Below are 17,069 nucleotides of genomic sequence, written 5' to 3' on the forward strand. Positions count from 1 at the left end.
GAACCTCGCCGGCCTGAGAGGCCCTTGCGCGGAGCCCCCGAGTTGTCACTGGGTGGGTATGAGACCTGGGATGTCCCTGGGCGCCAGGCAAGGGGGTGGGGGGAGACAGCAGGCGCCGGAGGGTGGGGCCGGAGGGGGAGGAGGAGGGGCCGCGGGGGCGGGGAAGGCGCGGGGCGGGGGCGGGCGCGGGCGGCCTGCCCGGGGAGTCACACTCGGCCGCCGCCGCCGGCGCAGCGAGCGGAGACGGGCCCGGCCGCGGCGACCTGACCTGGACGAGCGGCGCGCCTGGGGGCCCAGGCGGGGGGCGGGAGGAAGCGCCGGGCAGCGCCGGCCGCGCGGGCCCAGGAGGAGCGGAGCAGAGAGGAGCTGGGACACGGGCGGGGCCGCCGCAGCTCCGGATGGGACCAGCGCCCTGGGCCCGTTAGTCCAAGCAGGAGCTTCAGGAGAAGCCTTCACAGGGAGATTCACCCCTGCCTTTCCTTCTCCTCCGGCCCAGGCCTCGCTTCGCTCCCCGCCCGCCCATGGTCCCAGTCCTTCCGCGGCGCGGGCCCCCTCCCACCTTACCCCCTTGGTCCTCCTTTTTGCGGCTCTCAGCCCTCCTAGTCCCTTCAGCGGCGAGGTGCCCCCGGGCCTTTTCTTTGTACCAGCCTCCCCCCCACCCCCACCCCATCCCAGCCTCGGATCCCCCTTTCCTCCTCAGCTTTATCAGGCTCCTTCACCTCTCACTGTCCCCATCCCAGGCGCAGGCCCCCTTGGTCCCTCCCTTTTCCTGCCACCCTACTCAGCCCTCAGTCCTCGCCCCAGGCTGGTAGACCCACCCCCTGCCTCTACCGCTGGGGCTTCCTCCCATCGCCTCCTCTCCCGTCCCCAGCACTTTCTGTACCCCAGCCTACCTAGCTGCTCCGCACCTCCCTTCCTGGCCATCTTCCCCCCAGGTTCCAGGCTGGGCGGCGCTCGTGCCTCCCCCGGAGGCCAGAGTGGCGCCGGGGCCTGGGGGTGGCGGGGCTGCTGCTTCCTCCCCATGGCACTGCCATCCCTGCTGCTGGTGGTGGCGGCCCTGGCAGGTGGGGTGCGTCCTCCCGGGGCGCGGAACCTGACCCTGGCGGTGGTGCTGCCAGAACACAACCTGAGCTACGCCTGGGCCTGGCCCCGGGTGGGTCCTGCCGTGGCCCTGGCGGTGGAGGCGCTGGGCCGGGCACTGCCCGTGGACCTCCGGTTTGTCAGCTCCGAACTCGACGGCGCCTGCTCTGAGTACCTGGCACCGCTGCGCGCCGTGGACCTCAAGCTGTACCATGACCCCGATCTTCTGTTGGGCCCCGGCTGCGTGTACCCCGCTGCCTCCGTGGCCCGCTTCGCCTCACACTGGCGTCTTCCCCTGCTGACTGCGGGTGCCGTGGCGTCTGGTTTCGCGGCTAAGAGTGAGCATTATCGTACCCTGGTGCGCACTGGCCCCTCGGCTCCCAAGCTGGGGGAGTTTGTGGTGACCTTACATGGGCACTTCAACTGGACCGCCCGCGCTGCCTTGCTGTATCTGGACGCTCGCACGGATGACCGGCCTCACTACTTCACCATCGAGGGCGTCTTTGAGGCCCTGCAGGGCAGCAACCTCAGTGTGCAGCACCAGGTGTATGCCCGTGAGCCGGGGGGCCCGGAGCAGGCCACCCACTTCATCCGGGCCAACGGGCGCAGTGAGTGTGGCCCGGGCTATCTTAGGGTCAGGGGGAGGAGGGTCGCCGCATCCCTGGAGCTCAGCACTGGGAAATAAATGGTGCATGGACGTGGTGGTTGGGGTCAAGAGGCACCTGTGGACAGAGCACCTGGGACGAAGGTGAGGGCGTTGGATTGGGGGAGCCCGTGGATGGCACAGGCAGATGGAAACCAGGGATGAGATTTCAGGTAGAATGAGAAGCGACTCCTGTGTCAGGGAAGAATGTGGGATTGGGCAGAAATTGAATTTGGGGAGCAATATGAAACGAGTGCCCTGGCGTAGTGAATGTGTATCCATCTGTGAGCAGAGACTTCTTAGACTGGGGCACCAAGAGCCCTTGGCCGCAGAAAAATCGTGAGGACTCCATAAATGAACTTTCGGGTTCAGCAGATTTGTTTGGGAAAGACGGGGTAAAGCTGACACTGAGAGAAATTCTGAGCAGTCAGTGCCTTTGAGCCTAGGGAAAGGCAGGGCAGAGTGGGGCAGTGAGGAGGGCTGGGTGGGGGGCAACAAGCAGAGCTCTGGGAAGAGGAGGGGCTTGAAGCTGATAGCTCCCTTCCTCTGGGGTCTGGTGTCAGACTCTGACCTCTGCCAGATGGTCCATAAGGCCCCAGGGTACTTACGACATAGACTCCAAGGGGGAGGGTTGGGGAGCATATGTTGGGTGGTTGATAGGTTAGGGCACTCTCTTCCTTGCTAAAGATGGAAATGCAGATGGTTCAGAGAGGGGGCTGTGTGGGGACCGGATCCTTTCTCAGAATGCCCCTCTGTCTTGTACCTGTTCCCAGTCGTGTATATCTGTGGCCCTCTGGAGATGCTGCATGAGATCCTTCTTCAGGCCCAGAGGGAGAACCTGACCAATGGGGATTATGTCTTCTTTTACCTGGACGTCTTTGGGGAGAGTCTCCGTGCCGGCCCCACACGCTCAACAGGCCGGCCCTGGCAAGACAATCGCACCTGGGAACAGGCCCAGGCCCTCAGAGAGGCCTTTCAGGTATCAGTTGAGCCAAACTTGGAGGAGGGGGGAAGAGGAGCTTCTTTGAAGATTCTCTGTCTCTCATAAGACCCACAGAAACCCCGGGAACAGGGCAGGAATTATGAGCTACAAGGAGGGAAACGAACAGAGGCTTTTTGAGTTTCATATCGTTCTTTCTTACTTCTCCACTTTTGTGACTGTCCTGAGTGTCAGCGCTACCTCCCAAGATCCTGGAACACCCTCCTAAAGTCCCATTAGTAGACTATACTGTGAGGGAGAAAAGTTCTAGAAAAGACCTGGTCCCAGACCCCGAGAGGACTTCCATCCTTTCTGGATAAGCGAGGCATGATTGCGGTGCAGTTAACTACAAGTCTGCGAAAGAAAATGATTATGTGTCCTGGAACAGATACTAAGAACTTCAGGGGGTTCAGAGGAGGGAGAATCAATGTCAGCTGGGTTTAGGAAAGCCTTTTTATAAAGGAATAAGAATCTGCTGTGACTTGAAAGGTAGATGTCATATTCCTAGTCTGAATGGGAGACAGGATCCAGGCCGCCTGAGCAAAGAGAAAAAGATAGGAATGGGCATATTTGGGGGACCAAGAAGATACTGACCTGCCAAGAAAGAAGGGTTGGCTTGAGGCAGATATAGGAAATAATGTTGCAGAGGTATAATCAAATTAAGGAGAGCTCTGAACCTAAGATTAAGGTACTTGGACTTGAATGTGAGGTACTTGAGATTTTTTTGCAAAGAGAAATAGAGACAGAATTCAGGTTGGATTAGGAGAGGAGTACTTGGGTCTCGAATGGGGTGAGGTGATGCGGGCTCCCATGCCAGTGGCAGTGGTAGGAATGCAAAGAAATGAATTTACGAAACAATTTGTAGGGGTAATTGACATGACTCTGTTCATTTCACTCCTCTGCTCAAAACTGTCAATGACTTACTTTCTACAGAATAAAGTCCTGACTCCTTAACATGACATTTCAGACCTTCTACGGTCTGTGTTCAGCTCAGTTTTTCAGTCTTGCCTCCTGGTGCCCCTCATACCCTGTACTCCAGCCAACCAGACCTCTCTCAGTTCCCCAACCCCTGGGCCTCCCCGTCCTCTTGCCTTTGTGCTCTTTGCTCCTTTTTTTCTGGAACGCTCTTCCTTCCTCGTCCCAAATCTCTGCCTCTTCAAATCACACCCATGAACTGTTCCCTGATTCTCTCACCAATTTTTCACTAATTTATGTATATGTGTTTCTTTCTTTCTTTCTTTCTTTTAAGATTTTATTTATTTGACAGAGAGAGACACAGCGAAGAGAGGGAACACAAGCAGGGGAAGTGGGAGAGGGAGAAGCAGGCTTCCCGCTGAGCAGGGAGCCCGACGCGGGGCTCGATCCCGGGACCCTGGGATCATGACCTGAGCCAAAGGCAGCCGCTTAACAACTGAGCCACCCAGGCGCTCCTATATGTGTTTCTTATTTATTTATCCATATCTCTCCTTTTCCTGAAAAGGATTTGAGGTGGCCTATGGGATAACTTTAAGGTCTTTTCACCTGGGATTCTTTGAGTCTGAAATTCAGTAGATGTGTATAAGGGCTGGACTTTGGTGGTCATCATCTCCAGTGAGTAAAGTTTTATGTGGCTGTCATTATATATTTGGTTGTATCTGACTGTGAATGACATGTCTGGGTCTGAGTCCGTGACTGTCACACTTGAACATGGGCAGTGGCAGGACAGGTTTCGTTTATGCTGTAACTTTTGCCTGAAACGACCTTCTCACCTTTGTCTGTCTGGATAATGTGTGCGTATTCTCTAAGACTCAGATGAGTTATTTTCCCTTTGAGGAAACAATCCTCGAATCCCCAGGTTGGACTGAATTTCCTGTTCTTGTGCTTAACTCTGTCTCCTGTAGAATTTACCACATCATTCGGTCGATATTTGATTCATTTGAAGATTGACTCATTCTATTAGTATCTATCGAGTACCTCTTATGTCCCAGTCACTCTGCTAGGTGCTGGTATACAGTGGAGAACGTAACAGATGTAGTCCTTGCCTGGAACTTACATTTAATAGGATGGACAGACACTAAATAAGCAAATAAATACAAACATAGGGCAACTTGCGATGAGTGTTACTTAAAAAACCCACAAAAAACGAAGATCAAAACAAAACCAAGGCCTCTCACGTGAAGGGAATAACGAGGGAATTGTACTTTAGCTAGTGTGGTCGAGGAAGATCTCTATGGTGCTCCTAAATGGGATGACTCCAGAGCCTTTTGGGCTGTATTTTTTTTGGTGGAAGGAATACCTTTCTTTCTCATCTGGGAATTCCTACCAGTCAAGGGGCCCCAGCACTTCGGGTGGGGGAAATGAGATCTAGTCAGCTGACAGTTAGATAAATTAATTCTCAGTTTTCACACTCACTACAGGCATTATTCAGATAGAAAAACATAGGGAGATTTTGCTAGGACACAAGAGAAGGGGGGAATCAGCAATCAAGAATATGCTGAGGGGGGAATCAAGGCTTTGGGGTGGGGTGAAGGTTAGGGGGTAACGAGGTGTTCTCTGGAAAAGCTACTTATCCTGTTCCAATGCTGGAGCAGGGCAGGGGGTGAGGGAAGGTGGGTGGTCAGCTACAACCAAGGGTGAAAGAGCAGAGAGCCCTTACCCCAGAGATACCTGGCCTACTGGGGGGAGAGGGCTCTGAAATTAAGTATATTGATATGACTTTTCTCTCATTAAGCCATAGCTGCGTGATCATGCTCAGTTTTGTATTCTACGTGCCTAGCATGGACTTACTAAACTGCATTAAGGTGCGTGTTGGGGAGAAGTGGGGAGAGGACTAGGAATTCATTTACCGAGGAGTAGGGCTAGCAGGTACCGTAAACCAAGGTGATCAACCAGGATAGGGAAGAATAAGTGGATACAATAGAACTAAGTAAGCAAACGATGGCTAAACACGTTTTTGGCAGCCTTTGCTTGTTTTTCTTCTCACCTGGGGTCCACTGTGAAAAGGGCCACCATTACTTACCTTTACCTTCTTCTCTCTATGTAGCCCTGAGCAAGCACAGAAATTCTTTGGAGGTTCTTCTTTTTTCTTTTCTTTTCCTTTTTTTACATAGCTAGTAACCACAGCAAAAACAGTCTAGCATAGCAGTTTTCAAAATGTGGTCTTGGAACCCTGGGGGCCTCTGAAATCCTTTCAGAAGGACCGTGAGGTCAAAACTATTTAAAACATAATACTAAGATGTTTATTTGCCTCCTCACTCTTATCCCTCCGCGATTGTACAGTGGAGTTTTCCAGAGGCTACATGACATGTGATGCTCTTGTCAGCCTGGCAGCTGGAGAAGGTGTACTTGTGTATTCTTGTGTTCTAAATATTTGTAAGTTTTAATTTCCAAAATGTAAATATTGATAGATATAATCCGTGTAATCAAAAGCTCTTTGTGGTCCTCAGTAATTTTTAGTAGTGTAAAGGGGGTCATGAAATCAAAAAGTTTGAGAACTGCTAGTCTAGCAAACAGAGAAGCCTAGAGAATTATGAAGTGTCTAAAAAGCATTAAAAACCTGTTATCAGCCTTTATATTGAGATATAAATTGTGTTAAGCACGATCTTTTTGGGCTCTTTTACTGATTTTTTAACATTGTCAACAATATCCTACCCTTCTATTTTTCTTTTATTCTTGAAATAAGTGTTACTGAACAAACCCTTCCAACCCCATCCTCAGCCCCCTTCTCCTTTTAAATTTTACCTGAGGGTGGGAGAGTATTACAAGCGCGTGATCAAGGACCCAAATGCTCCAGGAAGAATAATTACATTATGAAGCAAACGCTAGTCTAATGTAATGACTACATATTAGAGATTAACTTTATTATTTCCTACCTAGAATGAGTTAATACAAAGTAAATCACATATATGTGATTTATCTAGTATCTCCATGTCCATACGTACTTTCAGTGACAGGAATGAACAAAACTGGTAGAAGTGAGTAGATTTTAATCTATCATTTCACAAAATGCATTGATCTGAATGAAGTCTTGCCCTGAAGTTGCGACGCCAGTTTCCCATCCAAGGCAAAGGCTGGTCTCAGTCACTGTGCAGGCCTGAGGTGTAGACAGAGGCCAATATGTCCATCAGCAAAGCAAGGGGAAATGTGTGAGGTCAGTGGGCGCCAGGAGGGCATCCCAGAGAGAGACAGAGATGCGCTGACCCAAGGCCAGTGATGTGGGCCTGGCTGAGATCACGTGTGTCATTTGCGTAGCTATGAAATGTGTGTGGGCATGTGTCTATGTGTTTTCTCTGTGACACATGTCTATTACTTAGTGACGTATAGGACCATGCCCGTATGCAGGACAGTGCTGCTTAGGGTGGGTATTCCACACGCGTTCAGTGAATGGGCCCCACAACTTTTCACTGATGGACTCATTGTCTCCAAGTGTTTCCCTCAGGTGTCCTGAAATCTGTTTAATTCACTGGGTGGAGGCACTGTGTCCAAGTGGCCCAGAGGAAAATATCAATACTTTACTGATCACCTTAACAGTAATTAACACCTCAGAGAGGAGCTGTTGATCCGTGTTGTCCTTGATAGTGAGTATGTCCCCAGAAAGGATGGGACAGAGCAGCTGTGAGTGCCGTGGCCGCCTGGAAGGGGGAGGGGACAGGGAAGACAAGGGCACAGGTTTGGGGGATGGAGCGGGTATCTCTATTTCCCAGGCTCCACCTTCCCAGAACCGTGCACTTTTCATGGTGGGTGCCACTCCCCTCTTCCCAGATGTAGTAAACGTGCACTGCACGGACCCCTCACACACACAGGTGCATGCACAACACAGAGCTTAGTGTCCTTTCAGCCTTCAGACTCATCTGTGTATATTTTGTATCATGAATATTTCACCGAGCTTCCCTGTCCTGCTTCCTCTCTTCCCCAATGCCTATCTTGAATCCTGTTCACTCTCCCCATGTGCTGTTGGTGCAGACAGTATTGGTGATCACTTACCGAGAACCCCCAAATCCCGAGTATCAGGAATTCCAGAATCGTCTGCTGATAAGAGCCCGGGAAGATTTTGGTGTGGAGCTGGCCCCCTCCCTGGTAAGTAGATCTCTCTTTCCTGAGAGTCGGGCCAGGCTTTGAGGAAAGGCTCTTCTCCCTAACTCAGCATCAAGCCTTGGCCTCGGAGCCAGCCCAATTTGGGGACTGTCTGCTGTCATCCAGGCTTTTTCCTTCTGCTCTTCTGTCCAGTGGAAGTAGGGATGGCATGTTAGGAATGACAGGAGGGAAGGAAGCAAACCAGAAGAGAGAGAAGAGGTAGAAGGAGACCCCAGAGACGGGAAAGGGGGCTGGGGAGGGGCCTGGCAGGACATTTGGAGACCCCTACTGAAGTTGCCACCCCTAGATGAACCTCATTGCTGGCTGCTTCTACGATGGGATCCTGCTGTATGCTGAAGTCCTGAACGAGACAATCCAGGAGGGAGGCACCCGGGAAGACGGACTTCGAATTGTGGAGAAGATGCAGGGACGAAGATACCATGGTAATGGAGAGGGTCAGGCAGGGGCCAGAGCGCAGCTGATGGGCCTGCGAGCGGAGTAGGCAGAAGAAAATACAGATGCCAGGGGCAGAGGAAGAGTTAGGAGGGGTCAGAGAACATGGTGGAGGTGGATGTGTATTAAGAACAGGGGCAGGAGGGATCTGAGGTAATCGGAGGAATCGGGGCACAGGAGAGGGGCCGAGGGTAGATCTCAAAGTAAGGGCTGCTCTTTTCTATCTTAGGTGTAACTGGACTGGTTGTTATGGACAAGAACAATGACCGAGAGACTGACTTTGTCCTGTGGGCCATGGGAGACCTGGATTCTGGGGACTTCCAGGTAATGGGGGAGGAGGCAGGGAAGAGACTGTGGGCCCTGAATATCCAGCTTTCAAGGGTTTGGTGGGGCAGAATCAAAGGTACTAGAGGCAGGGACTTATTTGCTGGACCTCTATCCTGGGTGGGTGGTAGGCTGGGGAGAAAAGCAGCCAAATAGCGGGGGTCTGGGGGAGAGGCTGGTGGGAGCAGGCCCGCGGGCCCAGTTTTCTCCTTCCTCACAGCCTGCAGCCCACTACTCAGGAGCTGAGAAGCAGATTTGGTGGACAGGACGGCCTATTCCCTGGGTGAAGGGGGCGCCCCCCTTGGACAATCCCCCCTGTGCCTTTGACTTGGACGACCCATCCTGTGATAAAAGTGGGTGTGTGCGGGGGCTGGGAGTCACCCTTCCTCCCCTAACTTCCATCCTTTCATCTCCTCTCCCTGACTCCCCACCCTTAGCTCTGTTTCCTCCTCTACTTGCAGACCCCCTCCTCACTCCTTTCCCTCAAGATATCTGTCTGCTCCCTGCACCCTGAGCACTGCCCCCTCCCGGTCCACAACTCCACACAGTCTTTCTCAGGGTCCCCTCTCTCCTTCAGCTCCACTTTCAACTCTGGCCATTGTGGCACTGGGAACAGGAATCACCTTCATCATGTTTGGTGTTTCCAGCTTCCTCATTTTCCGGTGAGTCCTGGGCTTCCCACTGACCTACCCCCTTCCCTCCCACTGCTCAGGCCTTCTGGGGGTTAGCGGGATTCTTAGTTTGATGGTTGTCTCTTAGGCCTAACACCTTCCTCTCTAGCCTTTCTCGTTAAGCTTTTAGCCTAGGTGTAGTTTTCCCACTTTTGGTCCAAGCCTGGGTGTCCTAACGACAGGTTTCACGTGGGGTCTTCTAAGGGCAAAGGTGAATTTTCCATGAATGCTACCATTTTAAGAAAGAACTTCTGCCTTCAGCCTCTGTGTTTTCAAATGAGCACAGGGCACGTATCCCACGTGTAGAGAATGCATCCTCCTCAGGCAGTCCTGCACCGAGTCCCACCTCGAGTGTAATGGTTGCAGCTTCTGGCGCTGCAGGGAAGCCCCCCACAACCCCACTGTTGGCTCCCGGGGTGGTAGGATCGGGCTTGCCAGTCAACTGAGGTGTGCAGTCCTTACAGAAAGCTGATGCTGGAGAAGGAGCTGGCTAGCATGTTGTGGCGCATTCGCTGGGAAGAACTGCAATTTGGCAATTCAGAACGATATCATAAAGGTGCAGGCAGTCGCCTCACACTGTCTCTGGTGAGCTCTGGTCTCAGCTGTCCCTCTGCTTCCCTCTGAGTGCCTGTCCTTTCGTGCCCTGGACCTTTCCCAGCACATTGGCTTGTAATGATAGCCCTTGCACTGCCACCATCATCTAATGTTCCTTTCATCCTTCCGCCTCCATGTTGCCCTTGGCCCCAGCGGGGATCCAGTTACGGCTCGCTCATGACAGCCCATGGGAAATACCAGATCTTTGCCAACACCGGTCACTTCAAGGTGAACAGTCATCCGCTTGTTCTGGTCCCCACCATTTCATCCTCTCATCCCCATATGTCACCCCTTGCCATGAACCTCTGCCCCTCATAACCTTCCTTTCTGTGTCTAGCTGAGCTCCTGGATGTTCCCATGCTTCTCCAGGATTTCCTAGCACCTGGGAACTCCTGATACTAACTTCCCTTTTCCTCTTTCACTCCCACCATCAGGGAAATGTTGTTGCCATCAAACATGTGAATAAGAAGCGCATTGAGCTGACCCGGCAGGTTCTGTTTGAGCTCAAACACGTATGTAATGTTGTATGGATTAAGGGTGAGGGGTAGATAGGGATGGAGAAGAGGAGAGGGGAATAGTAAAATTGGCTAGGGAGGCAAGGGGCCTATTTATAAGGGATTTTAAGTTGTAGGTACAATTAAGAGAAAGGTCCTGTCATGCAGTGCGTTATTTCTGTATCTGATTTTTAATCTCCTTAAATTCTTTTTTCCTTTCCCACCTTTTGTTGTTGTTCTTAGATGAGAGATGTTCAGTTCAACCATCTCACTCGCTTCATCGGTGCCTGCATTGACCCCCCCAACATTTGCATCGTGACTGAGTATTGTCCTCGGGGGAGTTTACAGGTAAGGGAAAGGTGGAGATTCTAGGGATAGGGCAGATAAGCATGTGATAGCTAGTGGGACTAGAATAGTCATATAATCTATTCCATGTCACTACCAGGATATTCTGGAAAATGACAGCATCAACTTGGACTGGATGTTTCGTTATTCCCTCATTAATGACCTTGTTAAGGTGAGTCTTCCCTGCTCTTCCATAAGAGTTCATTTGCTTTAAAATGCCTTTCTTTTTTTTTTTTTTTAAGGTTTTTATTTATTAGAGAGAGAGTGCACATGTGCACGAACGGGGCGGGGAGGGGCAGAGGGAGAAAGACTTCTCGCTGAGCAGGGAGCCCGATGTGGGGCTCCATCCCAGGACCCTGGGATCATGACCTGAGCTGACGGCAGATGCTTAACTGACCTAGCCACCCAGGCACCCCTAAAATGCCTTTGTTTCTTGATCTTTGCTTTCAATTTCTCCTTCTAGTCCTGTGAAAGTCCTGTTCTCTCCAGTTCCCCTTATTCCTATGGTTGGATAATAATGGGTAAAGGGTCTGGAGTTTTTAACTGGGGGAGATTTATCTGCCACAAAGAGTCCTGACAAAGAATTTTTGTCATCCTGCCCTAGATATCTCAGATCTCTCACCATCATCTTTTTTTTTTTTAAATCTCTAAGAGTTTATATTAAGATTTCTCAGCAGGAAAAAGATGAATGGGGTCTCCAAACAAACTGAAATTTAAAAAAAGAACATTTACTAGTAAAACTAAGAGAAATGAAGGAAAATTATACTAGACCTTTGGTATCTTCCCATATATTAGTTTTTAGCTATTTTCAGGTGACCCAGTGGTGCATGGATTTGCAGAGGTATGAGTTTGAATCTTGGAAGGATTGGGCAAGTGTTTAGAGCAATTCTTATAGCCAGTGAGCTAGCCTAGTGGATCACTTGTACCACACCTGAAGCTGGCTTTGGTTTTTCTGTGTAATTCTCATGAGGTTATTTAAAAAATTTTGTGTGTGTGTGCGTGAAAATTTGCCATCAAGTGAGAGATAAAATATTAGGTAAAGTTGATGTGGTGGCTGACTGTGATGATAAATATAAGAAAAACAGGACTCTTGAGAGTACCATGATTTGATGGAAAAGTGATTTAGGAAAAAGCCAGAAGCCTAATCCTTTCTGTATTCACAAATTTGGTGATTCCCAAATTTGTTGATATCAAAAGGAATAAAAAGGAGGAGTTCACAGAGACTAGAGTTATGATTTTTTAGGTCCAGAGCTAAATATTTAGACAGAGGTGTTTTGGTTAGCATACAGATCACTGCATCCTTTTTCTGTTCCACCTGAATTGACTGGGGCGGGCGCCCAGGGTTTCATTTTGGGAAGCACCACTCTGCCTTCTTGGGACCTGCCTGATAGTCCCTCATAGGCAAAGGTTTTTCTCTTCTGGCTCTGCATTGGCTTGGCAGCTGTCTCCCATTTTTTCCATTGTCCAGGGCTTTACTAATTTACTATTTTTTCCACTTTCTCTCTGGCCTAGCATTTTCTCTAGTAGATTGCTTTCCTCCTCCATGCTGACTCGCCTGCCTACACATGGCTATATGTTAAAGTTTACAGCTGGCTAGTCTTCCTTGGTGCATCTAGGTACTCTTGATACCTGGGTCTCTAGCCATGTCTTCCTAAGTAGTGGCCATACATTTGAGGCCATCATGGATGTCAGACATATAATTTTTGGAGTTCACCCTCATAGTTCTGTTTACTACTCAGAAGACTGACTGCCCTTTCCGGTCCTCCCCTTGTCCCTCCCCTTAAACATTTCTCCTGTCCCTGGTGCCATGGTGCCAATATACTGTTTATGGTACCAAGAAGGGATGACTCTCCTATTCTGCCTGCTTCTTTGGGTAGGAACTTACTGTAAAGGATGCCTTCCAAAAGTAGCTTATTGTTTTTATGGTCCCGAGATCTTTAGACAGCTAGCTAATGCCCATCTCATGGAGAGGGGGGTATCTTAAGCTGGATATAATCCAAACCCATGACTTGATCTGTATCCTGCAGGGCATGGCCTTTCTCCATAACAGCATTATTGCATCCCATGGGAGTCTCAAGTCCTCCAACTGTGTGGTGGATAGTCGTTTTGTGCTCAAAATCACAGACTATGGCCTGGCCAGCTTCCGTTCAGCTGCTGAACCCGATGACAGCCACGCCCTCTATGCCAGTGAGGCCTTCCCCCACAACCCCCTTTTATATTTCGCCTCTGGCCTTGATCATTTCCACCTAGGGAGGGTGGGAGAGGGAGATGGAATGACAGTAATATGGGGAGCATTATGGGCTTGGGGATACTCTTTTTGAGGACTTGGCCAGCCTTTTCCCTTTTCAGAGAAGCTGTGGACTGCCCCAGAACTGCTTGGTGGGAACCCACTGCCAACCACAGGCATGCAGAAGGCTGATGTCTATAGCTTTGGGATCATCTTACAGGAGATAGCACTTCGCAGTGGCCCTTTCTACTTGGAGGGCCTGGACCTCAGCCCCAAAGGTAAGAGTCAATCTACTGCCCATAGACTCCTCTACCTGGGGGACCCTGTTCTTCATCCAAAGCCTTTATCACCCTCAGAGATTGTCCAAAAGGTCCGAAATGGTCAGCGGCCATATTTCCGGCCAAGCATTGACCGGACCCAACTGAATGAAGAGTTAGTATTGCTGATGGAGCGATGTTGGGCCCAGGAACCAGCTGAGCGGCCAGACTTTGGACAAATTAAGGGCTTCATTCGCCGCTTTAACAAGTGAGAGGGCACTAAGGGGCGAGGGCTCCCCAGGGATAGAAGCCTCATCAGTGTTGGTGGATGAGGTGGGGCTGGTGGGGCCAAGAGGGTGGGTTGGGTAGGAAGCCCTGGGAGTCTTGAGAGTCTGGGAGCAGGTACCATATCCTGGCCTCCCTCCAGGGAGGGCGGCACAAGCATATTGGACAACCTGCTGTTGCGCATGGAGCAGTATGCCAATAACCTGGAGAAGCTGGTGGAGGAGCGCACACAGGCCTATCTGGAGGAGAAGCGCAAGGCTGAAGCTCTGCTCTACCAAATTCTACCCCAGTGAGACTTTGGTCACCTTCCCAAATTTTCCTTTAGTATTCTACTCTATTGGGTTCTCCCAGATCAAGCTCCTGAGAACTCACTTTCCAACTCTTAGAACCCTGTTTTGTTTCACCTTGACACAGTGAGCCTTTCTGGCTATAGACCGTGTGTTTTCATTCTGTCTCCAAATGAGCTATGCTGCCTTCTTCCTGGCTTCCCAACCCTTCCTTTTAGGACACGGCTCTACCGTGCCTTTGCTCTAGCAAGTGGATGTAGAACACTCCCAACTTGAGACATTTAGCCCCCATCCCTACGGGTCCCCTTGCAACCCCCCACCACTTAAATACTTTACCTTGAGCTAGTCCCAGTCACCTTCCTTCTCTTCTACCCGGCTTAGCTTTCATGTTACAACGCATCTCTGCTCCAGCCATGCACTCCTTGCCTCTCTCTCCTCCACCCATCCTCTCTCTCTGAGTTTGGCCCTTGCTTCCTAGTTCAGTGGCAGAGCAGTTAAAACGGGGAGAGACTGTACAGGCTGAGGCCTTTGACAGTGTTACCATCTACTTCAGTGACATTGTTGGCTTCACAGCTTTGTCAGCAGAGAGCACCCCCATGCAGGTGAGAACCAGAAGTGAGAAGTAGGGGGTGGGATAGGGATCTGGGGGAGCTTCGTTGGGGCATAGGGAGCCTTGATAGTAGGGGAGATTCATTTGTTCTGGAGTTCCCATATTTTGTTAGGGCTTATGGGTTAAGAATTCTTAGAAAGTTAGGCTCAAGTCTCAGGGGCTCTACTTTCCCATCCTTGTTAGGTGGTGACACTTCTCAATGACCTGTATACCTGCTTTGATGCCATAATTGACAACTTTGACGTCTACAAGGTGAGAGCTGGGGCTACCCTTCTCCTGAGACCACCTTGAAAACCCAGTCTCCCTGAACCCTACATGCCTTACCCCGCTCAATGGTCAGTTTGCCCTCCTGGGGGCCCTTTGTAGACAAATGAGGCTCTGGCACTCTTATTGTATCTTTCAGTCTGATTTCTTGTGAATCTGAGGCTGCCCTAATCAGAACCATTACAGAATTTAGCCCCTATCCGCCACTTTTTGCCTAGGAGTATAAACACAGCCTATCCATTTTTTCTCATCTCTCCATCCCTTCTAGACGTGGAAGAATCATATGGGATGTCGGTACAGAATAATTTATTAGGGTGAGGGACATGCTACCTTGTAAAAGATTTTGTTACGTCATTGAGTTGGCACAGAGTGGGCTTTATTGCACTTCAGAGTAAAAACCATTGGGATTTAGGTGTTGATTTTGTGACTAATTGTGTGGCCTTGGGCAAGTAACTGGAAAGCTCCTTGAGCCTCAGATATTTTACCTGTAAGTTGGGAATAATAGATTTATTGTGGAAAGTGCACATTGCACAGATAATACTATTCCTGTCTCTTTCCTTTGGACTTACTCTATCATGTCTGTTGTTACTATAACATAGAACTACCGTAAACCCTTTACCAGATTCACCAGTTATTTATATTCACCCCACTTGCTTTATTTAAAAAAAATCTATATATCTATGTAATTATTTTCTGGACTATTTGAGAGTAAGTTGCAGGCACGGTGCCCCTTTATCCCTAAAGGGTTCAGTGTCTGATTCCTAAAAATAGGCCATTCTTTTGTATAGCTTCAGCACAATTAACAAAGCCAACCGGCTGCTTTCTTACCTTGCACAGTTCAGGCTGTCTGAGGCCTAGTTCAGTGGGCCTGCCTGCCCTCCTCACTAGCCTCTGTGCTCTTCAGGTCAGCCCTGTTTTCTTGCTTCCCATTTCCTGACAGCAGAACCTATTTGTCCATGTGTTGTTGTAGACAGGGTATCCATTCATTCAGCAAACGTTTACTGGGTGTTCGCCAGGTACAGGGGTGGGGTAGGAGGATTTAAAGATTCCCTTAATTGCACCTCTCCCCCCTCCCCCCTCCGCCAATTCTCAGGACCATGGCACTTACCTTCTAGTCAGTGTTCTGGCCTCCCAGGCTGTTAGGATGACTCATAGTGGTGTTCAGCTTATCTCCTTCTACGCTTCCCCATTCCCACTGATCCACATAGAGGTGACATTTTCATCCCCATCTCAATCAGGTAGAAACAATTGGAGATGCCTACATGGTGGTGTCTGGCCTCCCAGGCCGAAATGGTCAACGCCATGCCCCAGAAATTGCTCGTATGGCCCTAGCATTACTGGATGCAGTTTCTTCCTTCCGCATCCGCCACCGACCCCATGACCAGCTGAGGCTACGCATAGGGGTCCACACGGGTAAGGCTGACTCTCACTCCAGCCCTTGTGTCTGCTTTTCCCAGGCTCTCCCAACCTGTTTCTTCTCCTAGGGCCCGTCTGTGCTGGGGTTGTCGGCCTGAAGATGCCCCGCTATTGTCTTTTCGGAGACACGGTGAACACTGCTTCCCGCATGGAGTCTAATGGTCAAGGTAAAACATTAGCCCTCAACCCCAGCCTCAGCCTCAATGTGTGTTGTCCTTTTCTTCTTTTCAGAGTTCCTCCAAATCTCTCAGTCTGAGAGATCACAGTTCCTGACTGCCCCATCCTTGGACATATTTTGGTTCTAGTGCATGCCCTGGGAAGACTGAGAGCCTCCTGAGGGGTGGTGGTTTGGTAAAGCTCTCTCCGATACCGCCAATTCTTCTATTGTCTTTTCTTTGATTCATCTTCCCACCATCCCTGCAACCTCATCCCACCCCCAGCCCTGAAGATCCATGTCTCCTCTACCACCAAGGATGCCCTGGATGAGCTAGGATGCTTCCAGCTAGAGCTTCGGGGGGATGTGGAGATGAAGGTGATGGCAGGCCATGGGGAGGGGTCATGGAAAGGGAGGATGAAAGCAATTATGGGAACCATGGGGAAAAGAGAGAGATAAAGAGAATAACATCAAAGAATTTGAATTATTTTCACTCCCCCACTTCTAGGGAAAAGGAAAGATGCGAACATACTGGCTCCTAGGAGAGCAGAAAGGACCCCCTGGACTCCTGTAAACCCTACTTCTTCCCAAATCAGACAGTCTCCTGCTGCTGGGACCTGGGTGGGCAGTGGTCACCATCTCTCCACACACCAGAAATGGACATTGTCGTGTAAGATGGAAACCAACGTGCACAAAAACCCGACCTTATATGGAAATTGTTGCTCTTTGCAGCTCAGCCTTGTACATATACCTGCTTCGCTCTGGCCTGGTCCCCTTCTTCCTTATCTTCTGTAAATATCTGTATCTAAACCAGAATATTTTGGCCAAATATAAAACAACAAAAAATTTCATGGTGTCAGAGTCTGGGTTAGGGGCAAGTCCAAGGAAAGGTGATGGGGTGTGAACATGGTAACGCCTAGAATAACTGAAATCG

At 50.1% G+C, this 17,069-nt stretch overlaps 1 protein-coding gene across 9 annotated transcripts; it reads left to right on the forward strand.

The window, feature by feature from the left end:
* Positions 1-203: 203 nt before the first annotated feature.
* NPR2 (natriuretic peptide receptor 2) lies at positions 204-16,984 on the forward strand. Of its 9 annotated transcripts, none has more exons than XM_031039574.2 (22): positions 204-1,688; positions 2,497-2,702; positions 7,644-7,757; positions 8,062-8,197; positions 8,437-8,531; positions 8,752-8,884; positions 9,109-9,193; positions 9,658-9,787; positions 9,950-10,024; positions 10,231-10,308; positions 10,534-10,638; positions 10,736-10,807; positions 12,663-12,822; positions 12,985-13,140; positions 13,219-13,387; positions 13,547-13,693; positions 14,170-14,293; positions 14,485-14,553; positions 15,804-15,978; positions 16,050-16,148; positions 16,422-16,513; positions 16,644-16,847. In XM_031039574.2, exons 1-22 carry the CDS (start codon positions 1,022-1,024, stop codon positions 16,707-16,709), a joined length of 3,153 nt encoding a protein of 1,050 aa, XP_030895434.2. In that variant the 5' UTR covers positions 204-1,021; the 3' UTR covers positions 16,710-16,847. The 9 variants fall into 9 exon arrangements, 8 of the variants coding, with proteins under 8 accessions (XP_030895434.2, XP_006743786.2, XP_030895430.2 ...); XM_006743723.3 differs by having other exon boundaries at positions 9,667-9,787; XM_031039570.2 differs by lacking the exon at positions 16,422-16,513 and having other exon boundaries at positions 16,644-16,984.
* The last annotated feature ends 85 nt before the right edge of the window (positions 16,985-17,069 follow it).

Source organism: Leptonychotes weddellii, chromosome 14 (genome assembly GCF_054177405.1).
Source record: "Leptonychotes weddellii isolate Sample4059 chromosome 14, ASM5417740v2, whole genome shotgun sequence".
NCBI classification, from domain to species: Eukaryota; Metazoa; Chordata; class Mammalia; order Carnivora; family Phocidae; genus Leptonychotes; species Leptonychotes weddellii.

Excerpts from the sequence above, each read along its gene's own strand:
- NPR2 (XM_031039570.2), top strand. The coding sequence starts at position 1,022 with ATGGCACTGCCATCCCTGCTGCTGGTGGTGGCGGCCCTGGCAGGTGGG. Across the intron at positions 8,198-8,436 it reads GCAGGGACGAAGATACCATG|GTGTAACTGGACTGGTTGTT; the intron begins GTAATGGAGAGG and ends TTTCTATCTTAG. Across the intron at positions 8,532-8,751 it reads TGGATTCTGGGGACTTCCAG|CCTGCAGCCCACTACTCAGG; the intron begins GTAATGGGGGAG and ends CCTTCCTCACAG.